General features: G+C 37.7%; 1 protein-coding gene and 1 long non-coding RNA gene across 4 annotated transcripts; one reads left to right on the top strand and one right to left on the bottom strand.

Annotated features, from left to right (window-relative positions):
- Positions 1–4,009: 4,009 nt before the first annotated feature.
- On the bottom strand, positions 4,010–4,964 carry LOC147756304 (uncharacterized). Its single transcript, XR_015326511.1, has 2 exons — positions 4,826–4,964; positions 4,010–4,314 (listed from the first exon to the last, which is right to left on the bottom strand). It is a non-coding gene; the product is annotated as an uncharacterized LOC147756304 (long non-coding RNA).
- Positions 4,965–5,150: 186 nt separating this feature from the next.
- Positions 5,151–10,869, top strand: LOC111249944 (uncharacterized). 3 transcript variants are annotated; one of them, XR_002673134.2, is made up of 3 exons: positions 5,151–5,269; positions 7,514–9,007; positions 9,719–10,869. XR_002673134.2 is itself a non-coding variant. In XM_086987251.1 (2 exons), the coding sequence occupies exons 1-2, from the start codon at positions 5,188–5,190 to the stop codon at positions 8,818–8,820; spliced, it is 1,389 nt and encodes a 462-aa protein (XP_086843377.1). In that variant the 5' UTR covers positions 5,151–5,187; the 3' UTR covers positions 8,821–10,869. The 3 variants fall into 3 exon arrangements, 2 of the variants coding, with proteins under 2 accessions (XP_086843377.1, XP_086843378.1); XM_086987251.1 differs by having other exon boundaries at positions 7,514–10,869; XM_086987252.1 differs by lacking the exon at positions 5,151–5,269 and adding an exon at positions 6,469–6,611 and having other exon boundaries at positions 7,514–10,869.
- The last annotated feature ends 10,650 nt before the right edge of the window (positions 10,870–21,519 follow it).

Genomic DNA, 21,519 nt, shown 5'->3' on the forward strand with positions numbered 1-21,519 from the left:
ATACCGACGAAATGACTTATTCACAGAAAAGACAGCCGGAGAGCCATTTGCTCGCTGTGTGTGTTGTAACGAATAGTTTTTGCGTAATACTATGTTAAAAGATCTCAATAACCTCGAGTACACACCTCTATCTTCATCAAAAGAGTGATTTAGATATAGGCTGATGAGGTAAGGTAGTGGATCTCTATAAACCCCATACCTAAACAGTTATGAACTGGACTAAACTATTTCCACACAAATTCGATGACATTCTCGTGTCTTCTAAAATAAAGTCACCATACCGGCGAACAAAATAAACTTTAGGGCCACGAAACTCTTATTTAATAATAATGTGTAATAATATTAATTATATAATTAATAATAAAGCTAATCTGGAAAACGTTGGTCCTTTTTGGGCGGTTTGTGTTATTGTTAGAAAAAGTCTGAAAAGTTTATCTTCAAATATTGCTTTTTTAAATATTACCACGAAATTTCGGCCAAAAAAGATTCCTCGTCTAATCGTTTGTGGTTTGTGTTAGGAATAACTTCAACGAAAAAATTGCGCCGCGCCGTTCGCGAAGCGGGAATTTAATGTTATGCAGAAGTAATCTTTCTTTCAGTAATGTCAAAGTTAATTATTTCTTGTAGCAGAATAACATGCAGTGTTCAAACAAATTGTCCCCGATGGGGAAATTGGAATGAATAGGCTAACTGCAACAAAGTAATGAGGTTAGTAAACAAAAAAACGGGATCACTTCAACAAGGCAGCGTGATCAGTGTAACATGGTAACTAATTCGTGGAGAAAGATGGTGGCTTCAAAATAACCGTTCTATCAAAAGAATGTATTACATTGAAAGAATCAGGGTTAGTGTAACGGGAGAGCTGCAAGTGAACAACGGATTTCGTACAACAGGGTCTCAAAAGAATTACAACTTGGTAACTATAATTGTTTGAATCTGTGATCGAGTTGCAGTCTGTGAAATACGGTCGTACACGAAACAGGTTATAGGCGCCAAAGTAACGGAAGCACTAAAAAAAATATGGAAACATTGACTGTAAGTGATCATATAGATTAATGGATTATTTGTTTTACAGCAACAAAATTGTTGAGACAATGGGCAAAGAGAAGAACTGAAAAAGTTTAGCTGATTAGGTGCAGTAGGAAAAATAAGTTAACTGTTGGTGTCGATTTGAGTTATAGTCTATATTGCATGCACAGCGGCAAACACTGTGAACTTGCCTAGAACATTTTTATATTTGTGCAAAAAGTCAACATTTATCTTTCTGTGAGGCTGACAAAACCATTAGCTCCTTAGCTAACGTTATTTCTCTAAACAGGAGAAAATTACTGACCTTATTGATAAACAATACGACTGCCACGAAGACTTCCACCGTTTTGTTGTCTTCGTCATCATTTGCCGAGTAGTCAAGCAAACAAAGGGGGCGCAAAGTGCTGCTCTGCTATAAGCTATTATCAAATTTGTCAGCTTTGATCATGAGGGAACTATAACTTAAGCCACTAGTGAATGACGCTCCTCCGACTGGACTGCACAGAAAGCAGCAACCTCGGATGTTAGAAGTGTTTGGCAACATTTTTAAACCTAAGTGATTACTTCTCTCATTGGATCCAAGTTAATTTATATTTCAGCGTTTTCTAAGGAAATACAGAGATGCCTTATACTAACTATCGACAAAATTTTGTTATTCCTATGACGACCGGTGAGCACAAGTCTTCAAGAAAGATCGCTTTTTAATCTATAACCAAGTTGCTTCGGCTTGACACTCTTGTCTGACGATTGTTTTATCTTCCTGAAATTGTGTGCATTTGCCTATACATGTAGACACGTATCTACACAATGTCAACCTAAACCAGACCAATGCAGTAGCTGAATCCTGAGTTTCCGAGACTAGATAAGCGACTTTGATATTCGGAATACAATTTTCACTTAATTTTCTCTCCAATCCTTCACTTACTGAGTCCTTCATATCAGAACAGCTACGTGTGAGTTGCATATTATTATATTCTTAAAAAAGTCAATACTATGTGTTCTCCTAGGATCGCTAAGGAAATTAGGTTTATACCACTAGTTATTTTCTACGCAGAGTATAAACAACCTATTCTCTAAAACCTTTCCGATAAACATAATCTACTGGGCCCAATTAAATGCGATCATATTACCAGCCAATTCAGGAAGCTTACCTTGAACAATTTTCATTCATATATATTTGTATAGTACACAGAAAACATAAAATACAATTATATATATATAACTGGATTACCTAACAGTCATGGCGGCTAGCTTAGTGGTAACGATGGGCTCACGAGAACGACTACGAGCAGAATCACGTCATGATTGTTCTGTTCCTCACGCACATTCAATTTTCCTATACAATTTTGTAAAAAAGAAGGTTCGTACCATAAAAAGCAGAACAGAATTCCGCGTTTTTTTCTATCATAATTGATTAGAAAGTATAGGTCCATCTGTATTGCTATTTTACATACCCAGCGTAAAAGAGATGCCTTGCTCACGTTTACGCTTATTTAATAATACCAAACTAACGTACTACTTACTTCGTGTGGAGGCCTGTTAATCTTCCTGTTGCGCTAATCCATTTTTCCACTGGAAACATAATACAAAATGGACCCATTTTTTTGGTTCAAGAAACGAAACAGCAAACGTATGTCAAGGCTGTGAATGGGGGTGGGGGCAAAATGAAGCCCGAGGGCTCATTGGGTTATTATTCGTCTGTGCTGTCGACGTGTCTGATGCCCATATCAATCGACGATGGTTCGAACAATCAGTGAATCAGAAAAACGTGCCCAGGGCAATGTAAAGAGAAGCAATATAAGCTAGATGCTGGGTCTCTCTTATTGAAACAGTGGTCAGACGGATTCAGTGCTCTCAGGCATTCGAAGGAGCCTCAGATCTTAACAAACAGTTACCGGATGTTCTGACTGTCGGTTGTGTGCGTAGTGACAGGAGGGCCATGACGATCGTTAGTACCTTACCGTCGTAAAGTTTTCTACAGTTTATTTCATCGTCATATGTCTTACAGGATAAGGATTTTAGAGTTGTAGCTAGTTGACCGAACTATCCTAATTCAACCCATTTTGCACGCTGCCTGTGGAGTTCACCGCTGTAAGGGCTATGGCACGATTTTTTTTTATATTCTCTGATTAGTTACCATAAAAATTCGGTTAAACTACGTTTAACAAATAGAATGTAGGATAGAAAAGTGCTGATTCGTAAATGCTAGTTAACATCAAATTTACTGTTTCCTGTATACGAATTACAGGATTGCTCAATTAAGCACTCAATTAAGCAAAGCAGGATTCAATAAAGGTAAACTGCGAGAGATACAAACGTTCATAACATAATTGACAAATATGAAAATAGAGTATGATTTAACATTATGATATGATATCATACTCTTTCCAGCACCCTATAATGTGTTCGTATTGCGTTACGAAAAATCTTCGTTATAATCTGTATGAATGATAATTTTCCATTCTTGATACATTTTCGGCTTCTGAGCATCTCATAGCCATGTCACCAAAATGTTTAAATTAGTAATACTAGGTAATTATGCAGCATAATATAGCCCTAGGCTTTTGTTTATGTGGAGAAGTTTTCAGCAGCTACAAGCCTGAGTAAGACTTCCCGTCCGATAGAAATATATTTGTATTTTCACTACTAAATCTAGGGCAAAAAATATCCATTCCTATTTATAAGCCTAAAGTTGCTAATACTATAAATATATGACCTATTTCAACACAGGGTAGTTTCGAAAAATAACCTGTTATACAAAAGATCAGAATCGAAAAATAATTTACCAGTATGCGTTAGAAAATATTTAAAAGTTGTATAAAAAAGCGCTGAAAAGTTTTAGCTAGGGATGTACTTTATGAGGTTATAATGTACCAGTGTTTACTACCTATATGTGTACACATGAAGGTGGTACCTGGTCATGCTCGCACAATACTAATAAAACAATCAATAGTATTATTATTAACAAAAAACATCACAGTACTTTAGAAAATATTCGCTTAATTATTTTTTTGTTTAAGAAATATGCATCACATCGGCGCCTTATAGTATTAAAATATTTTGTTTACTATAGTACATGATCGCTTCGTTCGAGGCTTAAGTCGCTGAGAAAGAGGTTATAATCAACGAATTATATGACCGGTGTGTGAACGCTGTTAGTGCTTATGCAGTCGTTCCATTGTTGCGGCCCTTCTATCCACTTCCAGTGGATTTGGCTTTGTTCGTTACCCGAACAAAGATCCTATTTCCAGGATCATATTGTCTGCTTATCTGCTAAGGCGCAACCTGCCAACAGATAGAAAGACGAATTACCAATCATTTCTTTATTTCGAAACAGCGAGGTCTGAAAAGCTGTTTCGAAAACTCGCACCGCTCTAAACGCTATTCTCTCTGATGCTCCTCAAGTAGTGCAACGTTATCCGCTAATAGATTAATTACACCTGGTCCGGTTGTTACTTAGACGTTTTCCAGAAGCGTTACTGCCAGTCCGAATGATTGCTCAAGTAAATAGTCAAGGAAAAGCGAGCGATTAGTATGTAGGAGAAAGCAAGCGAAATGGCACAACATTTCCAGAAAGCCATGTTTTACTGCCAGTGCAGGAGAGTCGTAACGTGGGTTAACTTGGCAAGTCTATTCTGCTGCCTGCGACTCAAATATGCGCAGGCCTGAGGGATTGTAACAGTTTCTAGTGGACACATTACTTATTAAAGGCATACGGTAACACTTCAATCTAGAGAATCCTGCTGTAGATCATTCGTAGTCATACAACAATAAAGGCTGAGCTCGGCTGTGTTACCTCATATGAAGAAAACAGGCGGCTGGTCAAGGATCGAATTTCTTTTGCAGAGCAGCTTTGACGGCTGACGAATTCGTAGATGAGTTAATCCACATGCACTGAGCGCATTGCTGCTCTTCTGCCGTCGTATTTCGATCCGCTTTAATAACGCAGCCTAACTTAGCTCATTCGTAATGTAATGCTGCCTAAACTGTTCAGGCGCCGAGATCGAGTGCAAGGCTTCAAATAATGGTTTTCTCTACCCTTTCCAAAAGATTTTCGTTTTTGGGTAGTCCATATTGAAAAGTCCGGTGTGGTCAGTCGCATTTTACTGCTTGCTAGCAGCTACACAGGATAGCGCACAATACACTTTAGTGCAAAGGATGTTACTTAGTTCAAACGCTCCTATAGAGGGCAATACAATTAGCACGATTGAGGAATCAACATTGGATCGATGCCTCGAATGTAGGTTCTCATCCAGTGACATTCCACATAGGCAGTCAAGTAACACGGTTACATGCAACATCGTATTCGCCACTTCTGTAGGTTTGTGGGACGTAGCTAGTCCTAGTCCTTTAACGAGATTGGCACGGACCACGTATTTGAAAAAAAGTTCAACAGGATTGTTTTTAGTGTCGACATACTAATCCTTAATCTCCAAAGCACGTCATCCGTTATCTAAGTTGATGCTTTAAATATGTGCCATTGATATGAGTGTTAAACTTTAGTGAGAAATATTTCAATCTTTTTTTTGTGGCTGTGATGTGTCATGGTTAATGTGGTGAACAAAGGAGCTGCAGAGAAATCCGTACTATAGATTGCGTGGCATATACTGAAGGCGGTCTCCGTGACATTGCACAAATGCATGTGGGCCGCTTTTATATCTGTTATTGACACACTGCTTTAAATGCAGATTTGGTTTACTATTTGCTTTTCCCTAAAAACTACTTAAGTCTACCTGTTAGGTCGCAATTTGCTACTAAAACCGACTGTTATAATTAGGTCAACTGGATTTGACACACGAACACGTTTGTTAGGACGTCTTTATTTGATATCAACTTCTTTTTGGTGGCCAAGAATACTTACGTCTGCCAGCGACAATCACTAAAGTAATTAAAACTTCTCTTCGTAGAGATGGAACCTTCTGACATTTATTTTCCCACTCTATGGTGGCTGTACCAAGTAGAAGGATTCAAACAAATGTACGAAGTGTATGTGCGTAAATTCACGCATTCAAGTTACAATCAGCATCGATATAAACCCTATACATGCTTTGCTCAGCGGATAATGTTAGATTTTTGCCACTACTAAGCTCAGAAATTTTTGTTACAATTTACACCACCGTACATTTATTCAATCGATTTGCTGCATTGATCCGAAAGAAAACTACAAAATTCCATAGCTCTATTATGAATATTCGAGTTCCCGAGACATCATTTATTCGATGGTTTATCATGGTCTGTATGTGCGTGGCATTTTCCGGAGGCACCTAAAAAGAAAATGGAGAGAGACGCTGCTCGATTTGTCCGTGAGGCAAACCATGCTCTTACTTTTATTACCGCTTTCTCTCTCTATCTCGCGCGCGTCGAGTGGCCCACAACCAGTCGTTAGTGTATGTCGGCTGCCTTTTTTCACTGATTAACTTTTTCTTCTACTCGAAAGGTGGTAGAGAACGTCAGTGTCAATGCTGCTCAACCGGTCTGGCGCTGCCTTTGGTCATTAGTGATCACGCTGTTGTTGCTGTCGTCTGGATCGGTCCGGCTGCCAGCTGCACCCTCCGTTCGGCCGGTGCTTGTCGGAATAAACGGTAATACCCAAAGTATTCGCAATAGAATCGGGAGCTGTAGATTTAACATTCTCCGTCTGTTTCTGGTGGGTGCCGAAACGAGGCATTGAGACGCGGCGCAGAGAAAACCGAGAGAGCTACTGCTTTGGTAATTGGCCCGTTGCTTTTGCTGCTGTTGTCGCTCCTGTACGCTGGCAGCAACTACAACAGCAGTCGCGACTACAACGTCCGCAATCCGCATCGCTGTTGCTTCTCGAAGACGTTCTTGTGCTGCTGCTGTTGCTCGTTGTTTCGTCGACTCTAGTTACAGTGACAGAAGCAGTTGCGCCTGGAGGCTGGCTGACTGGTGGTTGACCACCACAACCGTCGCTTATTCTAGTCAAATAGCACAAACCGGCGTGCGTGCCGATGCCGGCTGCGCTACTGCCGGGAATGACCGTCGGTGCTTTGTGCCTGCGGCTGCTATTTTTGTCATTGTTGATGTGCTGTTGTTGTTACTGCCGCTGCTGCTGTTCGAGCATTGTGTAGTGCTAATCGAGACGCTCACTGACCGATTGAGTGATTGACTGAATGCTGGAGTGCTGAATGTGACAGCGGTCTACTACTTAGGTCATCATGCTGTCCGTCCACCAAGCGAATGACTAGTAAAGCGGTTTGAGATTGTTGGCATTATTTCGTTGTTTCAATCATCGTCTGTTCTTCCTCTTGAGGTGAGCCGACGACTCATCGGCCGCCCGGCATACGTGAGAGAGCGGGCATTGACATGGCTGTCAGTGCCGTTGGGGCAAGAGGCTGCAGTTGTTGCGTGGAGGCCCACACAATTCAGTCTCCTTTATACCAAAAGCGAGTAGCGTGCGTGTGCTTATTGTGAATGTGCTAAAACAGTCATACTGATTCGTGTTTCGATTTCTCGTGTCTTGCAGCTCTTCTAATTTCGCTCGACGGTACCGACTATCTTGGCTTTGGTCAGGGCCAGTGTGTACAGGAACTCGTGGAGCCATCGCAAAATCACCCGGGAAGCAATGGGGAGAGCGATACCGTGTTAAACAACAGAGATAGCGAACGTAGCGTCTCTTTGTCAAGGGATTACCCTCTAGCTGCAACAGAACAGGCGCCTGAGGAATTAACACTCAGTTATGAACCGTTGAGCAGTGCGCAGCTGCAGGGAAGCCTGGAGCACCTACAACCCCCTATTAGTTCAGTGAATTCGACTTATCTATCGATTAGGCGTGACCAAGTAGCTGGGTTTCAAACTATTACCTACGGACAGTGTGAGAGTCTTGACCACGTAATGGTGCCAGAACAAAACGGAGTTGACAGCCTTGGGCTAAGTGATCGAAATTTCTCCCAGGGAGTTGGTACTTCCTTAGGAGAGCTTGAGACTGATGCCTATTTAGGTTATATTTTCTCCAATCAACAAAATCAACAGAGCGGGCCACTTCCGGAGTTCCCTACGTTGTTTGTCAAATCGGAACCATCACCTGATTCGTACACGAACGGAACGTCACCTGGATATTTTAGCGAAGAGTGCAGTATTGGCGGGCCAGACTATTGCACTGTAACCGCACCGGAACAGCAGCATTGCAACGCGGATGACCCTAACAATGAGTTTGTCGTTCTTGGAGTTGGTTTAGAAACTTTATCCGGTTTTCGAGGCGAAGTTGATCAGGCTATGGGTATGCAAGACATTAAACAAGAACAGGTCGTACCTACCGTCATTGATGAGCAAACAGCTATATTTCTCCAACAGAGCAAATTTCTGAGAGAAGAACGCATCCCCCCGATTACCCGCGTACCCCGTAAGTACGTACGCCATTCAAAACCTAATGATGCGGATAAAGTTTTCTATTGCACGTATGAGGGCTGCGCTAAGGTCTATTCGAAAAGTTCTCATCTCAAAGCCCACTTACGGCGACATACAGGTGAGAAGCCGTTTGCCTGTCAATGGCCCGGCTGTTGTTGGCGATTCAGCCGTTCAGACGAACTCGCTCGACATCGACGTTCACACTCCGGAATCAAACCATATGAATGCTCAATATGTGAGAAGCGTTTTTCACGATCCGATCACCTCACAAAGCATTTAAAGGTACACAAGAAGAATCAGAGTGGCTATATTCCTCGACGGAGTTACAGTCGCCAAAAGGTGATGCCTACCGTGCCTTCGGTGACATTAACTGAAAACCACGACCTGTTGGAAACCACCGCAAGCCAGATGCTAATTTACACGTAGGCATCAATTGCATTTTGACTGTTCTACATCATTGTGCTAGTGCCAGTAGTTGATGATCTGTGTCACTAGAATGACTGAAACATACAGAACAATATTTTATTGCGTTGAGCTTTTAGCATTTGTATTGTTACGGAAGTGGGGATCCCTTCTTCAAATAAAATACGAAGAGTAACTACTATCGGATCCGGTTGGTAAAAACTTTCTGAGTTGTTGCGGTCAATAGAATGATAAAAAGACCGAGACTTCGCGGCTTAAAAGCCATTATTCTTGTTGTCGTGTAGATTCTGTAACCGTTTATTGTTGCGGAGAGAGTTGTAGGACGTTAATTCCGTCGAACCAATGGGTAGCAGTTATGAAACAGGTGGCACCTATAATTATTATTATTATTATTATAGTAGCCGGGTACAAGTTATAAATGAGTGATTGTATCAAGGTGCCACGTTTGTAAGATAATGAACCCAGTTGAAACCTACAGTAATATAATATAATGAAAGGATATTATACCACGAATGGTGGCACGATCTCATGGCTGTCGTGGTCGTCGTTTGCAATTGCCTGAAGACGCCACAGCAGACAACTTGAATTAGTCGAAAACAGGCAAATCTTCAAAGTCGAATTAAATAATTAACATTGCCAGCGCACACAATGTACAAATAGTACATACGCAGCGGCATAAACTTGTACACATACAGTTTTTTTTAGTATCATTATATCAATTTTATACTATTACTATTAACAGGAAAGAAAAGAGTGGCATGGCTATCGGAAGGTAAGACTGATTGGATCTTCTATTTCTTGATTCGACAAAGCGTTACGATTAGGAGCACTTTTGCTTTGATTGCCGCTGAGCTTCAATAATACATTTAATTGTCTATCCATGAGACTGTCGTGATTGCAGCTGACACTACAAGATAATACGCCAGATAAACAGGCCATCGATATGACAGCCTATGGAGAATGAGAGGACGACTCAGGTGGTTGTGTCCCGTTGCTACCAACATATGCTATTGGAAAGCCTGCATTGCATGTGTACAGCCAAAAAACGCACGTAACAGGCATCTCCGTTCGCCGGTCAACAACGTATTTATTTATTCATCAATTAATTTATTTACATGCAAACATAAAAACATTTATTTCACCTTAGATTGTACGAATTTTCCACCATTGTCACTGTCTAAACAATTCAGAACGATCTTAAATTAATTATTTGATGGCCATGTTGTAATTTTTAGAAACATGATTACAGGAAAAGAAACATGGTACAGGCTAACGCTATGGCATTAAAACAGAAATTTTCCTAATTGTCATCTGTAGCAAGCCAGATACACTCATAACTTATTATAATGGTCGTACTACTTACGTATTGACGTTTCTTCCCCAAGCAGCAAAAATATAGCTAGAATTTGCTTCCTACCATGTTTAGCTTTTCCATTGCTCTCATACTTTTCTGTATAAGTTTCACGAATTTACTCGGGTAGCGTAGGAGGCGTGTGGTTTAGCTGGCGTCTTGGCGTGAGCAGTCATTATCGTTACAATAAAACACAGCATCAAATGCAAATTTTATTCAATGAGAAGACGAATCTGCTATGCCAACACGAACTACACATAATATTGTATTTTGAAAGACGCTGTACTTTTCTCAAAATATCGGAACCCTGAAACATCCCACCGATATGTAGGTCTTGAGTGCACCACCGTATCGTGTACATCACCTAGCTCGTAACATCATTGAACTGCACGAAATATTTTACATGCCGTTAAATTCAATAAGCTAATGAACTCACTATAAACACTTTAGCCTACTCATCTTCATGAAACTAAAGCCCAACTATTATCCCTATTCTACTGCTTCTTTGAAAATGGTGTATTCCAGACGATCGTTACGGCAAGTCAACCAGTGTGGTATATTATACTGAGAAGAACTATAGCATTATATGACCCAAGCTAACTGTGACACGCGGATACTAAATAATATTATAGTGAAAAAAATAATTCGAGCGAGAGTTTAAAAGTGAATAAATAAAACGTCATCTTATGTCATAACTAAAAGTCGTCCAGAATGTTTGTCATCATTTATCCTCTCTAGGCGGAATGAGCCCCGAAAATAGGTATGTAGACAATGGAGCAATGACAAAGGTACAGCCAAAAAAGAAAGAATGGACGATAAGCTATCGATATCGATAAAAGAGAAAGCTTCGATTAAAGAGCGATTGGGCACAACAGCTGGCTAACGACATACATACGATTACAACAACAATAACAGCTAAGACAGAAACTATTATTGAGTGTTTCACAATAATTCCCTTGGGGTCTTTCAGTGATTTTACGGATAATGGTGAAAAAATGCGTCAAGGCTCTTTAATCGTCATTTACCTGACTTTACCCCGGCGCTTTACCATAGATTCACGACTCTCACTTAGAGAATCGTTTGTTCTTTAGAAACGTCTGTTAAAAGAATTCAACTGTTATTGATTTTATAAGGGCGATTCCTCTCAACCGAAAAGGAGCTGCAATTAAAACTACGTCAGTGGCTTTTAAATTAGTCATTCTTTTAAGCTGCTATAGTGAGTGACTTACGAAGCGAAGGAAATCTCGAAACATCAGGAAGACGTCACTGATAGGTCACTGTCGCCCTTAAAGGCTGATATAATGGCATAAATGGTTGATAAAGCATATGTACATGTACGTTATAAATCGAACTTCGAGATGAAGTAATCAAAAAAAGATTAAAAATGTCGTATCTACTGGTAAAGATAACCTCTGGACTTGTCATTGTTGCCTACTTCGACGTTGGCCAACCGGAATCTTTAATACTTCGCGCTCCTATCTGTTTTTTGTTCTGTATATTTTAGTAAAACGTGATACCCATATTCCCATGTTGACTGTACTGATTATTGACGCTTAAAAAAGGAAAAGTTGCGTAAAGTTACTTAAATTATTCTTTGAGTAATGACACTTTGAAGATGGGATAGTTGCTAAGGGACGACATTAGTTGGAGTTCAAAACGTTTAGATTTACTTTTATTTTACAATATGAGCTTTATTTTTAAACTTCCATCACCTTTGTCTTAACGAGTGAAATAAAAGAACTGTTGTATAATTATAATATGATTAGGAGGTTCTCACCATATTAATAATATAATAATAGCTTCTGTTTTTATTTACAAATAATTAATACTAAATTGCAAAGCAACTTCCCCTCTTACCGATATGATCCAAATTATTTGCGTTCTGGGCAATGTAGTGCCGATAATGGTGGGCTCTTGACTCACAAGTTTTGACAAACGTTTCATTCAGTATGGTGGCACATTCTTGCTTAGCTGTAGCTGATTAAAATCTTTTAACGTCATGGGTTTTTAGATGTAAATTTCATTAAAAAGGTATTTCCACGACAAGCAATCCATTGGCGTCAGGTTTGAACAACGGAGAGTGTATTCTATGAAATTTTTACGTCCGATCAAAAGGTTTTGACCAAGATATGTTCTTAGATCAAGCTAATAGTGTGTTACGTATTGTTGAAGATAAAACTCATTACTTTCACCAAACCTTTACCGAACAGATTTTAGAATAAAATTGGTATCAAGCACTGCATTGTCAAAAAATTCGTTCGATGAACTCCTTGTTTAAAATGCCGCATTACATTACAACTTCTGGTGAATTTACATGGTGTTCCTATGTGACATGTGAATTTACAGTAAGTATCTTTATATCAATGAACTGTGCCATTTAATTTGAAAGTAGCTTCATTACTCCAAGCAATCTTCTTCGAAAACTGTGCACTGTCTCTAAATGCGATAGACACTTGGTTTGCTAATACCGAACTCACGACTTTATTGTCTTATAGACTTTTGGGCTGTTTCATTTTAGCTGCGAGTATTCTTTCAAGTAAGCTTGTTGATATTTTTGGGAAAACGTTGCCTATGAGCATTTTGAATGGTTTTATACGTTTCGTCGTGATTTGCCTAAAACTCTCTGCGGCATTGTTTTTTTTTATCCGCTACACTTTCATGCCCCTTATACCATTTGAAACAAAGTTTCTCTACTCAAAAATTAATTATCGCTCACTTAGTATGTCCAATTAATTATACTCCAAAAATAAAAAAAATACTCGGAAAGCTATGGCTTATTGAATAATATAGATTTTTTTTAAAAATCATACACTAATCTCCTCATTCCCAAACCAGTCGCTACTGGTGTTCAGGTGGCCGTTTAACATCATTTAAGGTTTAGCTAGATCTTTCTGGCCTAGCCCTTAACTCTTACAGTGGTAACGAAATATTCCAAAACGAGTTGCCTTTTCACTGTAACGTTTTACGTGAAATACAGGATTAGATGTATTTGATTCCACCTAATTTAGAGTAAAACCATGTAAAATTCTTCTCATACTTTTTTCCAGGATTAGTCTAAATAATGCTGAAAATTATTATTTTGTTATCAGAGGATTAGCAAATAACTTTTTTTTATTCACATAGGCTGTGTAATATATGCTATTGACGAGATTTAAAGCAGTGGCTTTTGGTCTTCCTTGAACTAGGAGCGCTTGGCCGTCCAAGTCACCGCGCTTACGGAAACGATTAAAATAATTAAAATCAAGATTCCAAGTTTAGTAAGCAAGGATTTTGCCACGATGATGATGGTAAATTCTTCAACTGTATCATAAATGCCAAAATACAAAACGCAAAAATAAAAATCAACGCCATACTGATTTTACAATTTTATGGTAGTTACATTATGTTTACAGGAATATTAGAAAAAACGTTTCACTAGTTATTCTGCATTATTCTTTTGAGACAAACAGAGAAACGAACAGATAAGTTGATAATACTTGAATTGACAATATGTTGTCATTAGTGCTCTAAACCATCAACGTTAATTTGACATTTTCATGTATATCGAGTAGTATCCTTAGCCTAGGGACCGCCATAGATTAATGCTCTACCGTACTCTAACAATTCTTCTCAGATTAATGAGCTTTTGCTCCAAACGCTGGATGACTCCAATCCAAAAAGTATCAATAAACAATTCTGCGTAAAACATTTGCACATTCGCCGGCTGTGCATTTCGAGTTCGTCAATTTAATTGTCACGACCCATCCGACCCGACCGGCGAATTATAAGAGCACATGCTTGTACGTACCATACATGTGCCTTTTTTTCTGCCCTAATCTTTATTAGCAAGTCCATCAAGGCGTCATTAGATTACTGGGTTCGAGCGCAACTCGAAAGTCTATCTGTCTGAAGCCGCAGCGTTGACGTTGCTTAGCAAACCAAACTTGCTGTGCTTCCGCTGATTGCGCCCAAACTAACATTATGGCAGATTTTCTTTAAGAGTAAACATATCCCCAAGCAGAAGGGGACTATATTTGCTCTCAAATTTTCCGTCATCATTCAACATTCTCAGAATGATGACTGCACAAAAGTTGTGACCATTCAATAGAGTGGTAATGAGATGAAAAATGAACGTTTAGCCGCGCACAGTCAGAAGAAGCCGTTAGCGTTAAAATTCAAAGTTCGTCAAAAGTACTTTGTGGGCGGTCCTACAGGCGATTTAATCTGTTCTCTATTTTTTCTAACTAGCTAGTTCTTCGAACGAACCAGCTGACGCTTAACATCATAATAATGGCTTATTATTCTGCACAAAAAAAAGAAAAGCGCAGTTTTTCATATACAATTCACTCCTACATAATTTTAAGTGATTGTTTAATTTAGTAAACTTTAAGTCATTGGTAATTTATATCAGAAAAAAATATACTTAAGCAAATGGATACCGCAGAGCTCAAGTTTAGTTATGGTACTGTACTTTTTTTATCCGTTCAGTTGTGCAGTTTGAAAGCGGTTCCTTTCCTAGGCGTGTCGGTGATAATTGTTTAAAGGCGCGCAAGGTCAAACCGAACACCCTACTAAAGCGCATTGAACAATCAGATTAGTCTTCTAGTATAAGCATTACTAGCCAGAGTATTCGGAGATTATCGCAATGAGAGCAGGTAACTCAGAAATAAAAAGGTACACAGAAAATAAAAAGGTTTGGCTTATTGCAAAATCTGTGCAACTTAATTTGAACGTTTCGCTTTGAGAAGTTTTCGTTTTTACGCCTCGGATATATATCTCGTTTACTTATTAGTTGTGCTAAGGAAATGTTAGATAGCAAATTTAGAGCAATATACTTTAGAGCGTTTATATAGCTAATCTACAAGGCTCTTAGTTAATTTCTGAATAGAAAGTAATGCTATATATTTTTAAAGACGCTGGGTACACCTGATTAACCGCACCAGAGCAATATCTATCGATCGTAGACCGATGAGCGTGGCTCTTGGTTCCAACGGGTACACTTTGTTTTATCGAAACCATTATCTACTAATCTTAATGCTGGTGCTATTATAGAGTTAAGTAGCATAATTTAAATGCGGATTTTATTTTCATAGGGCACTTTTAGATATTTCTTCAAGTTTCAAACTTTCTCAAAAAACAAAAAGTTATGAACGCCTTTCATATGTCTTATAGTTCACCTTCATATATTCTGGATTCATTGCTGCTAATAGCAAGTTAATGTTAGTCCTGTGCGGTAAATATTTATAAGTACCTTTCCGTTAACGAAAAGCGATTGATTCTTTATCCTAGTTATTTAAACTAAAGCAAAGGCTTTTGTTCAGTCGGAGACGTTCATTTGATTATTGCATAATCCACTCAAAACGGTTTCACGTAATCGATGTGTATTTTATTACCTTGCACACGTCCGTCGGATATATTTCGTATTGCTTTGCACGGAATAAGATGTGTTTTCGTGTAACAGAGTTTTTTTCCATTTAGTCCAATTCTGAATATTTTTTCAGAATATCGTATAATCGACAGAATTATTTAATCCAAATTAGGAATTATCGCGTTCCAAACTTTGCTTTAAAGATACCGCTTCTAAAGAAACTACATGCGCTATAAATATATTAATCAATATTTACATTGCGCATTTCACTACTTACTCTTCGCAATAACTAGCCTGATATTCAGAAGGCAGAAGTATGAAGTGGCACAATTTAACTTGGATCCAACATGTTTTCGTGAAAAAGGGTATCAATTCACTTCAAACAAAATAGATAAATCCAATTTTAAGATGAGTGTAAGGAAATATTTCAAGTGACTTATTATCTCAGAGTGACAACTACTGGTTTAAAAATTATATATATTTTTTTTCAAATCTGTCGTTTCCTTTTATTTTTACGGTTTGTTTACTTCCGTGAACCATTCGAAAGTTTTTTTTCTCTTCGTAAGTCCGTTATATTTTAGTTGTGTAGTAAATGACAAAAACATTTTTAACATCTACCCTATGTCGCTTGTCATCAAGGTCAAAACCTATTGAAACAGTTCGAAATATTTGTGCCGCGTGCACTTTATCACTAAAAGGAGTGCTCTAAAATAATTTGATTTAATTAAGTTTCAGAATAATTAATAAAGTTTTGGATCTAGAAGATGCGTCGAGCCGCGCTCCGGCACACGATGTCAACGACAACTTCAGATGGCAAACAATTCCTTAATTCGTTGAAACAGTAAATAATCTCATACGAATGCGACCATATTTAGTCGATTATATTAACTGGAAAATTGGAAGTCTAAAAGAACCGCAAATTAAATAAAAGGCACAAGCAAGATCGGTTTCCCGTTGTTTTTTAAAGTCTTACCCTGTACCGAGCAACGCGTAGCCCTACTAGCAAATTCCAATGCAGATTTGTTATAGGTGATAAAAAGGTCTTCACGTTGCTCTGAAACGGAAAAAGAAATGACTAGTTTCGGTAGTTAAGCTAGATTTATGACCCAAAAAACAAAACACAATTAATGGCACAAGAAGGGACAGACCCTAATACACTAAGGAACGCTTGGGAACAACGGTCAACGAAGATTAGTATATAGCTGAATGACATATAATAAACAAGAATCTATATCTACAATAAACAAAAAAAAATATCTAATAGAAAAGACTGGTTGAGAGATGGGAGAAGATCATAGAAAATGACGAAAACTGTTTATTAATTTGTTGTTAAAACTTGTGTCAAATTTTCATTTTTTGTTAAGTGAAAAACGGACGTTATCTTCCGGCCAGTTTGAAACAAATGGGTTTGAGTAGTGTTTTTTAGTAGTGTTTTTAAAAGAATCCCGTCAAGTTAGAGGCTCCGACTTTTATAACTATTTTTGCCGGGAAACTTGCATCTCCTACAGTGCAAATATGGTAGGCTTGATGCGGCAAATGCTGTTTTCGAAATCTTAATTTATAAAATTCTGTTAAAATTTGTTTAAAGTTTATTTGCATCACTGTACTTTATAAGAAGTCATATTCAATTAGAAATTTGCGTATTTCTATGAGAACTATTTACTGGCAACAAGATCGGGAAGATGTCAGTAAGAAATTCAATATGAAATAATAGATGTTCTCGAGGACGGGCTTAAAAGAGACCTGGAAACCCCTATTTAACTACCTTTCGATTCTGCAGTATACGGTGTTTCAACAAACAACCAACTGTCAAGTTAGTTATACCAGTCGTGTATGATAGCCTGCACATAAAATCAGTGATTTTAAAATAGATACGTATACTGATTTTCCATACGAATGTATAATCCTCGTATAGTCCTCTAACAATATGTATGTTAAAATTATAATTTAATAAGTCATTTATTGTGAAATAATTTTTAAAAAATCGTGTGACCAAATTTCTCCGAATAAATATTTCAACAACTATACGTTTGCTAGATTAATCTGGCCATCTTAACGCTATTGGGGATATGAATTGTCCTTAGGAAAATAATCAGTTGAGTAGAAGTGCCGGAGCTCGTGAGGTCCAAATGCCATAAAATGTGGAGATAGAAAACTAGTTGTTTATCTTCATTTGTAGAGCAAATAAGAAGCTTAAGGTTGATCATTTTTTGAGCAACGGGGCTTAAATTCTTTTTTATACATACTGCTTCTAAACAAATAATTTTTTTGTTTACGGTACTGGGAAGAAAAGCAGCTGCGGGGTATCAACAGTTTTGGCTTGGCGAAAATACCAAAGGTAGTATTCCTTTTTGATAGGAAAAATGTATCTTTATTAATTTTAAATTCAATAAACACTGAAACGTTTCATGAATAATCTTACATTTTAGTGCAAGAAATGAGCCAAGTTATGGCTATAAAATTAGCTGTTATTGAATGGAAATGATTGGAATATATTTGGAATATATATAAACGTGTCGTATTATTTGCCCTTTGTCCTTACAATAGGTAATGTATAAGTATAGAGTTCGCTACATAATTATACGGGTTATGTGAATAAAATTATTTTCTGTCTGGTAGGAAACCCCAGAAATTGAAGGACACTTTTTTCGTATATAGGATAATGATCCAAAATAATTGCGTTACTAATTTAAGGTAATTACTTAAAATAATATAAGACAGCATGTGCGTGAGTTTTCTGAGGTTAACCATTATAGTGCAGTTTTTAAACTTCATATTTAATTGTTATGACAAGAGCGGGAATATTCTATCAGAATGCAACATATTAAATCAGAGTTATTCATGGACAGTCCGCATGTTTCCGGCATTCTTATATTTATAAAGATTCTACCCTGAAAATTGCCCCGCTAAGCCCATCCGCAAGCTTTTACACCGCCTGAGGATAGATTATACGCAAATACGACGACTTTCGACAATTCGGCGCCCCGTGGATTAATCCTCCTAAGAACTTTTGAGTGCCCTCAAGATTGCAGCGCAAATTTTAAAGTATCTTGGCCGTGGGTCAAATTATCACCAACGAGCAAACTGGGGATATAGTAACATGATGATCCTACTCATTAAGTCTACGTCTCTAGGGCGAGTGAATTCTATAGAAACCGATAACGGAATCACAACTGACACACTAACACTATTGATGAGGATTAAGAGGAATTTTGCTTTTTGTCGTTGCTGCGTGCGCTCACACTAGAAATACATTTACTTCACACTATACATACAACTTAACATGGATATGGATGCAAGCGCTGTATCATACTAAAAGGTGAAATTGAACAATCGCAAAAGCAAAAACCTTCTATGGATGATACTTAGTGTTTTTAATCTAATTTAGGACAAGCGTCCTAGAAGCGTCGAACAAACAGCGTAGATATGAGCAAAGCTAAAGAGAGTCAGGCAGTTTAACGGTAAATGTCGAAAGTAGGTGACTAAATGACGCACTCACTGGTGTGGATTTTTGGATTATGGGTTTCTGAATAGTTTATAGCAATTTATAGATTTTAGTGAAAATAAATGTCTTTTAAGTACGGAGAAAATTTGTCTAAAATCGGTCTATTTTCAAATTATAAAGGTTTTCAATTAAATTATAAAGTGTAGCACTCTTACATTAAAATACTCGTGTTGTCATGCTGATTATCAGATGTGTGTTAAAACATTCTTACCTTACAATTTTATTTCACAAGTACCGTGTAAATAAATCATAGTAGTAAAAGATTCGACGACCCGTTAGTTGGAACTACGAATTATTTAGGTTAAGACACTTTTTGTGTACGAACCAATAATAACTTTAGTCAACATCAAGACTACCCCTTAGGTGCCCTATGGAGTAGCTGTTTCAGAGAGACAGAGATAAAGAGACAGTTCCAGATTCAATTAGTCATACACGTACATGACCAAAATTTTATGGTTTTTTCAACACTAAGGGGGACGTCGAGGTAGGTAAGGAGCAACAGATTCCATTTCGGGTTGGTGAACACAAAGTATCATGCCTATCTCCATTCTAACATGCGCGGCGCATTATCTCAAGAATCTATTAGAAATATTTGACTAAAACGTTAGATTTTAACTCTATTCTCACCCCAGTGATTTGTCAAGCACAAAAGTCTGTAATGCTCTTTTATTGTCTTGAGATTTTACATAAACTTTTGTAAAAGCCTGTTAATTTTTATGGTAATTTATTGTTTTGAGAACCGAAAATGACCGATTTTTTAAAAGTATAGTAACAAAAAGGTCAAATATACCAAAATCATGTGTATACATTCGTGAGAAAGAATAAGGCCAGATTTATGGTACTAAAGGCAAACTAACGATATGGCTGATGAATATTAACCAGTGTTAATAACTTGTGCAATGATATAGTATGGTACGCAGTACTCATAACTATAATATAACAATAATATTTAAAATGACATTGGCTGTGGGTCATGCCTTGTTAAATGTGCAGCCTAATATAAAAAGAAGTAAGTCAAATGGTAAATTAAATCAATAAAACTCAAGCTAAACTTTTAATCTAAGAACAATACCAAAATTTGGCCAATTTATCAACTGTATTATCTACTCTTCCGCTGATTTTCATCTGAATTATAGTCTCCAGTCAGTGCATATACAAACAAGGCATTATCGTGGTAGTCCTCTACGATTTACGACCAAGTACAAGGAGCCTGGAAGTAATGATCTGCTACGGTGAACGATGATTGCTAACTATTAGAGTAGAACCTGTCGCAAGGTCACAATGATACACAAACGTAAATATGACCTCTGTGCATGATAGATACGTTTTGATTGGTCATTGATTTGATTAAATGTCTTTTTTAGAAGTCGGTAATGATGACGATGATTAGTACTATTAAACATATTTACTGAGAAACTGAAAGCACCGGAAAGGATCAAAAGAAAAAACAAGAATTATGTACAGTTAAAAAATGTATGTACTAGTTTATGCACATGTGCTCTTTAAAGAGTCAAGCAACTTTATGGACAACTGAGCAAGTTTCGATGTGGGCGACGATATTTAAGCTATTAAATAAATAATTAATAATATTTTTTTACAAATTTAATGGTGATCCGTGTCTGTGCACGTGTGCGTGAAACGAAAAGGAAACGTCAAGCACGTGACTTTCTGAACACTCTCCGTTCAGCGCTGTTCAATGTGAGCCAGAGTTCGAAGCTTCATAAAAGAAATAGACTCATCGTATAAATGTTGTGAATGCTAATCATCAGCTTAGTTAAACCAACATATGCATTCAAATGTTTGGAATTCTTGCATTTTGTCTACATATTTAACATATCTCAAAATATCTGTTCTAAGCACAGTTCCGTTTCAGGTTATGCGCTTTTCACTTCAACTTTTACCCCAGGCATTCGATAAATTTCTAAAAAGTAAATTAGCCGGCTAACAAATTTTTTTGACTATTCGAAGCAGTTTTAATTAACCATAATCTTGATCCTTTTTAACATCTAGAACATTATGGTTCACTCAACGGCAGTTGCTCATACTTTAACAAATAACGATTTCTCCTTTAGTGTGTTGCCTAAGGATCATTTCCGGATTTGTTATAAGTTGTGATTCAATTACAATCTTTCGCGAACATGTTGACCCTATATATAGTTAATGTATATCTGAACTTGGTCATTGGTGTGGCAGACCACTCCGAGACCGCAGTGCCCGTGGAGAGTAACCCTTTTTTTATTCTTTGGGGAGCTGAAACCGTAAAGTGCGTATATTTAGAGGTTACAAACAATTTCTTATAGTAGTTTCCAGTAAGTTAGTATGGAGCATACCCATTATTACATGTGCTCCTAGATTTCGTTGATAAAAGATTAAGTGTTTATCGATCACATTTGAGGATCAGCATATTTTTCAAGAGTGGCAGCAGTATCAGGAGTATAGAAGCCTCCACGGCCGCTCAGTTTTGTTTCAGTATTCTACACAAAAAAACAAAAACGATTT

Source organism: Varroa destructor, unplaced genomic scaffold (assembly GCF_002443255.2).
Source record: "Varroa destructor unplaced genomic scaffold, Vdes_3.0 BEIS01000004.1, whole genome shotgun sequence".
NCBI classification, from domain to species: domain Eukaryota; kingdom Metazoa; phylum Arthropoda; class Arachnida; order Mesostigmata; family Varroidae; genus Varroa; species Varroa destructor.